Raw genomic sequence first — 6,770 nt, forward strand, 5'->3', positions numbered from 1 at the left:
ATACCTGTGGAGAAACATAATTAGTACCTACATAAGTATTAGATGGACTAGACAACACATTATAGACACTCTTTACAGAGAATTGGCCTTTCCTATCTGGAATCCAAATAAGAGTATGAAGTCTGATTCACCCACCCTTGAGTTTTGGTGGTACTCCGTAGCTGGTGGTACTCCGAAAATATGAATACTATGAAGTAAATGATTTCATCAAATGTGAATGCTTCCCCCTTTTCCTCTAAGTAACGCGCTTTCACGGTTTCATACTACAAAAAAAACACACAAACTTATTTGGTTACATATAAATTGAAAAAAGTATTGTGCCTAATAAACCATAAAGATACGTACAAGTCGTATAGGGTACAAGCTAAGGTGGCTTGCATGCGATATCCGGTGTTTGATTTTAAAAAACCCAGCTACCGCATCTAGGAGGATGTTGTGCCTATCATTGATTTGTCAAACACTTCTTGTTTTCGGGTTCCCATAATCTTGGCTAAATTTGTTATGTATCTTCGCCCAATAGGTCTCGGTCGAGGAGCGATTTAGAACTTGACTTTCGGCTGCCCATGCTTTGGTGATTGACAAATCTTCTACAGAGTCAAACGATTCCATTTGTTATATGTGGAGGTAGGGAATGAGGAGGTTCTCTAATAGGATACAAGTGGAGTGCACATGCGTTTCTGGTCGAGCACCGAGTTTCACATACGCCTTCTTCCCTGTTAAACCAATTGCTTAGCATGATAGAACACCGTTGCGAAGTGAAGAAAAACAAAATCGAGAGAATATAACAACCGATTCTCCTTTCCGGCTCTATAACAATGTCGGCTTAATCTACAATGCAACTTTTACTCCTTACAACAACAAAAGCCAATTCCTAAATCCATAAAAAAACCACTAGTAACAAAAATTAACTCAACCTAAACCAAATTCCACAATTTCCGTCACAAAACTCACACAAAACATCAATTGTTTCAACCAATTAATACTGTCTAACAAAAATCAATAAATAAATCATAAGGAAACGTGATCATCCATGTGAACCCAAACCCAAAATTAAAATATTATTATTATAATTTATTAGAGAATGCTCTAGATGAACTCTCTCTAAATTGGTTTATGATCATAAAAAATGAAAGACCTGAACAAAACAAAAGAAACCCTAACAATATCGACGTGCTTTCACAATTTCCATCACAGATAAGATATAGAATCCCAGCCAAGATCATAAAAAACTACTAAAATTGACAGAACCCTAGGTTTACAGAGTATAGTAGAAAACGGTTTTAGTTTTAGGAAATGTATATACCTGAAACCCTAGCGATAGTGATTTCAAATTAAGAAAAACCAATCCCCCATTCATGAAATTAAACAAGTAAGTTCGAATTTAATCTGATTATAGAAGTATAGAAACTTTTTTTTCTTATATTTCCTTACTTAGGGTTTCTCTATTTCGCCTCTTCTAGTCTTTCTACCGCGCAAGTAAGAGAAGGAAATGATATTTTTTTTCTCTAGTTATTAAAGATACTTTAATTAACCAAAATGCCATTTTACCTAGGTTTATCACGTCATTATGACATAGTGAACTATAATAGATGCCATTTAGACTAGTGAACGTGTTCGATTAAGTCTTTATCTTGGGAATAGGTGTGACCCTCCAAGAATTTATAGTTTATTCCTGATAGAGTAGTTTCTTAGGGGATTAACAGGGAAACCAAAGAGTCAGAGAGCAAATAATTTCAGAGAGAAATTTGTAGAGGAAGACTATTGTTTACTGAATTTTTCTAAATCAAATCAATCAAAATGGCTGGTGATGATGATCAACACAGACGAAAAGGTAAATCCCCTATGATTGAAGAGCAACTATTGAAAGAGTTGGAAGAGAAAGAAAGACGAGAAAGGTTATCATCCACTATGCAGATGATTGGGAAGATGACCAAGGATGATCTAGAGAAAGTAAAAAAGAGAGTAAGTGACTTGTTGTATGATATTGAACTCGATCCTCTCTGGGAAGAAATGCATGCTGTAATGAATGAAAACAAAGCAGAAGAGAAAATAGTTGAAAAACCGGTACAGATTTTGCAAAAGAAGCGTCATCATGATTTTTTCATAGATAAAGAAGAGGAGGAAAAATTATGGGAAGTGCAGGGTAAAAAGATGAGGTTGGCTGGAATGGCAGTAATGAAGAAAGAATCTGGGCCACAAGACAGTGATGCAATTGCTTCTGAAGATGAAGATCCTGCTGTTTTTTTATCATCGAAGTGATACACATACTTTTTCCGTCATACAAGGGATAATTAAGGAATTTCGCGAATATGAGAGATTTAAGATTAATGATGCATTGTTGGACCAAAAGACCGATTCCGAAGCAGACGATACAGATGAAAATGAGGAGGAAGATGGGTTTGATGAGGAAGAGGGGTTTGATGAGGAAGAAGAGGGGCCTGATGAGCATGAAGAGGAGTCTGATGAGGAGGAAGATGAATCTGATGATTCTGATTCCGAGTGATGGGTATGACAATGAGTAAGGCTTATTGACATTTGAATTCTCCTGTAGAGAGATGGTGGATTTTTGGGTAATTGCTCGAATGGAAATGATGACATAATTTTAAAAAATGGTTAATAAATAGATATTATCATCAAAGTATAGAGAAGAATTCAAATGGAGAGGGGTCTAATGCAAATGGTAAATCACTGAATCATGTGTTTCTTTTTTGCTTCTAGAAATGGAGACTGAAAATATAGGGTAATGTTATGTTTATTTTGTTTTTTTTTCGTTTTATTTTTGGTATTTGGATTTTTTGTGGGTAAGATGGTGAAATACTTGTAAATGGGTATGTTTTAGTTTATGAACATGTAAGTGGATATGAAATGATAGTGTTGCTGCTAAATGTTGCTCAAGACTGAATGAACAGAACGGTTGTAACTTTTTTAAATGAAGTCGGCTTATTATATTATCCAACGATTATGTGTTGATAATGTTGGAGATGCAGGATGTATTCCAGAAACTAAAACTACAATCAAAGAACTGGAACATGTACAAGACTAAAATGCATAGAAAACAAATGCATACTGAAAATAAGTCACTTTAGTGTTTTTCTATGCAGTCTAATTCACTTGATGGAGAGGCATATACACACCTAGTCTTACTCTACAATCTGGCAAATGGACAAATTACGAACATCCATATGTGTTTGATCTTTATATCTTCTGTCAAATACATGACTAACAAAAATTAGCTTGTGTTGGTTACGTGTATTCGACTTGCACATAACTGACATGAACACTACTTGGTGGAGCCTTATGCACACCTAATTTGATTATACAATCTGACAGTAAATACAAATCACAAAGACTACTGAGATGCTGCTTCTCAAAACAAAATACAAGCTTTATTCACCAATGCTGATTGTGTGTCGATAATGTTAGAGATGCAGGATGTATTCCAAAAACTAAAACTACAATAAAAGAACTGGAACATGTACAAGACTAAAATGTATAGAAAAAATGCATACTGAAAACAAGTCACTTTAGTGTTTCTCTATGAAGTCTAATTCACTTGATGGGGAGGCATATACACACGTAGTCTTAATCTATAATCTGGCAAAGGGACAAATTACGAACATCCATATGTGTTTGATCTTTATATCTTCTGTCAAATACATGACTAACAAAAATTGGCTTGAGTTTGTTGCGTGTATTCGACTTGCACATAACTGACATGAACACTACTTGATGGAACCTTATGCACACTTAATTTTATTCTACAATCTGACAGTAAATACAAATCACAAAGACTCCTGAGATGCTGCTTCTCAAAACAGAATACAAGCTGTATTCACCAATGCTGACATCCTACGACCAAATACTATGTATGAGTTTAAGATCATCTGTTAACTGACATATAAAACTACTTGGTGGAGGCATAAATCATGCAATTGAGATGTTCATAATCACCAACATATTCTAAAAACAGGATACAATTCACAGCAACATAATAAACCTAAAACCTGAAAGATAGAGATGTTCATAATCACCATTAGAAATTGTACCATTCAAAATCAGTAGTCTGTAACATCCAATTTGTCAAATCCTTAAAACCCCAAATGAATGAATGAGAATTAACTTAGATGAAGATGATAAAGATTTTCATTTCCAAAATTATGAATCACTATCAATACTTATATGATAGATCGGTTAAACTTAAATCTAGGCCTGAGTCGATCTTTCACAGAAGAATCAATTGATTAATTGTTGTAGATGAAGTTTTCTGCAGATGAATCTCCAAGAAACCCCCAAATGAATCTTAGATGAAGATAACCCAGATTTGCATTTCCAAGATTATGAATCAATGTCAATACTTCTATGAGAGATCGATTGAACTTAAGTCTATCCTTAAATCGATGTTTCATAGAAGAGTTGATCGATTCTTTCGTTATTGTTGATGAAGTTTTGTGTGGATCAAATGAATGGAATTAGATTAAATGATAATGAGTTATGTCTCAGGCGCTGTTGACATAGTGTTGGTAGATTTTTTTGGCTCATTTGAGTTGTTGGTCAGGGACCAGGGTATTGAGATATGACATGATGCCCGAGCTAAACCATGTTGCAGTTCAAGATATGGCCCATCTGTTAACTAATTAAAATTAAATAAAGGTACACAATTGTGCATGAACCTATAATGTTTGACCATTTTTTATTTTTAATTTTTGGTCACTTGGTCAGGTACTTGAGATATGGCATGATACATGAACCAAACTTGTGAACTCTGGTGAACCATAATGCTACAATTCTGGCCTTCAAATTAGGTAACCGCCTCGTTTTACTTTTAAAGATAACGTTGTGTGCAATTAAGAGATGAGACGGGTCTGGAGATGACAATATGATGTATTTTGAAAAATTGCGTCTCGAGACTTAAGAGGCGTGGTCTGACAAGGGACTAGAAGGTTAGCACCATGCGCCATAAATGGACATTTATTGTTAATATAACCACTCTACAAATGGATGAGAAAATGATATACTTGCAATTTTTTTAATCAAACCAAAAGAATAAAGAAAATTTGTAAAGAGAAGAAGATTAAGAGATGGCTGAACCAAACCAACCTGCAGTTCAAGATGTTGTTGAAAATCAATCACCAGCATTAGAAAATGCAAAACAAGCAACTCATGCATTAAAAAGTGAAGAGGCTGAGGGATTGATTTTTTATTTAGAACAAGAAATTCCAAATAAGAGGTTGCAAGAAGAAGAAAATAGGAGACAGGAAGAATTTGGTATGCAATGGATTGAGAACGAAGAAGAGTACTAGTTTTGGATCAGAAAATATGAGGCAAGATGTGCAAGGAAGAGGATAGAAAGAAAAGAAAGGATGGAGAGACTTGAACGTCATTGGATTAAGACAAGAAGTGCCACTGAAAGTGAAAATGATGAGGAAGGTGGAAAAAAAATAGATGAGGATAATAGCAGCAGTGTATCTACTGATCCAAAAAAGAGAGGCTCGAGAGAGAAGAAGACATGAGAGAGATGATGCAAGAATGTATCTACTCTGTTTGGCAGAGAAAGCTCAACCCAGGATATTTTCTCGTACCATGTCTGAACCCCTGAACGTGGATTCAGACGGTGAGGAGATACCAGGGATGGATGTAAATGTCAATCCTATTGCAGCATAGGTTCAGGAAGAAGAAAATGAAGAATCATAAATGATGAGGATGGAGGTTATGGTCCAGAAGATTCTACCAGCACTGATAGCGGCGTAGACTTCTCCTATGAAGAAGAGGGCTTTAACAACGACGATGACGATGATCAATGGTAATCATCTGTAGAGCATCGGGAAAATCTTTTGAGAAAGACTTAGGAGGATTGCATTCCCTGAAGTTTTAAGATCATCTTCATGAAAATTCACAAAGATTTTCCTAATGTGTGTAGTTGTTGATGCTGTTGGAACTGAAGGATATGTCTACTCTTCTGTTATACATCTTCTAATGCATGGTAAGTGTTTTTTTTTTTTTTGATTTTTTATTTCAGCACAAGGTTTGATCTTGTAAAGGTGTTCTTTTGCTGTTGACAAAGATCAAACTCGGTAGTAGTAGTGGTATGTATTTTGCTGGTACTTGTTATGGAGGTTATGTAAGTGCAACATGAATAATCAGGGAATTTTGCTTGTCGGACGACATCAGAGTTGGTTGTTCATGGTGTGTCTAGTTTTTTTTTCTTATGGGGTTTGATTGTTGAACTGGTATTTCATTATTCCTTTGGTGTTGGTCGTAAAAAAATTGTAAATTGAATTACTTGGTAATTAGCGGTCTGATCTGTAATGGTGATGGTGTTTGTAAATGTGGTTAATGAAATTTCAATTGTCTCTTTTTTTGGTTTCTCTTTATGAGTTTAATGAAAGGAACAATGGTATGTTAAACCGTGGTATGTTGAAAAAAAATAGGCATTATTATCCGTCCAGTCTAATTCACTTGATGGAGAGGCATATACACACCTAGTCTGAATCTACAATCTAGAAAAACATATAGATGTTCATACTTCATAATCACCATAAGAAATTGTACCATTCAATAAATATACACAAGTGTGCTGATTTTATTTTGCTTATTGACTTTATTTGTTTGACCTATTATGTTTGACCATTTTTTGATTATTGTTGGTCAGATACTTGAGATATGGCATGATACATGAGCCAAACCATGCTGCAGTTCAAGATATGGCTCATCCGTTAACTAACTAATCAATTATGTCAGGAATATACTAGTGTTCTGATTAATCAAATCAA

The 6,770-nt window shown here is 35.0% G+C and overlaps 1 protein-coding gene across 1 annotated transcript; it reads left to right on the top strand.

Moving 5' to 3' along the window:
• Nucleotides 1-1,797: 1,797 nt before the first annotated feature.
• Nucleotides 1,798-5,661, top strand: LOC113313061 (glutamic acid-rich protein-like). Its single transcript, XM_026561784.1, has 4 exons — nucleotides 1,798-2,238; nucleotides 2,351-2,457; nucleotides 2,625-2,680; nucleotides 5,549-5,661. Exons 1-4 carry the CDS (start codon nucleotides 1,798-1,800, stop codon nucleotides 5,659-5,661), a joined length of 717 nt encoding a protein of 238 aa, XP_026417569.1.
• The last annotated feature ends 1,109 nt before the right edge of the window (nucleotides 5,662-6,770 follow it).

This window comes from Papaver somniferum, chromosome 9 (genome assembly GCF_003573695.1).
Source record: "Papaver somniferum cultivar HN1 chromosome 9, ASM357369v1, whole genome shotgun sequence".
In the NCBI taxonomy this organism is placed as follows: domain Eukaryota; kingdom Viridiplantae; phylum Streptophyta; class Magnoliopsida; order Ranunculales; family Papaveraceae; genus Papaver; species Papaver somniferum.

Excerpts from the sequence above, each read along its gene's own strand:
- LOC113313061 (XM_026561784.1), top strand. The coding sequence starts at position 1,798 with ATGGCTGGTGATGATGATCAACACAGACGAAAAGGTAAATCCCCTATG. Across the intron at positions 2,239-2,350 it reads CTGAAGATGAAGATCCTGCT|ACCGATTCCGAAGCAGACGA; the intron begins GTTTTTTTATCA and ends TTGGACCAAAAG. Across the intron at positions 2,458-2,624 it reads CCTGATGAGCATGAAGAGGA|ATATTATCATCAAAGTATAG; the intron begins GTCTGATGAGGA and ends GTTAATAAATAG.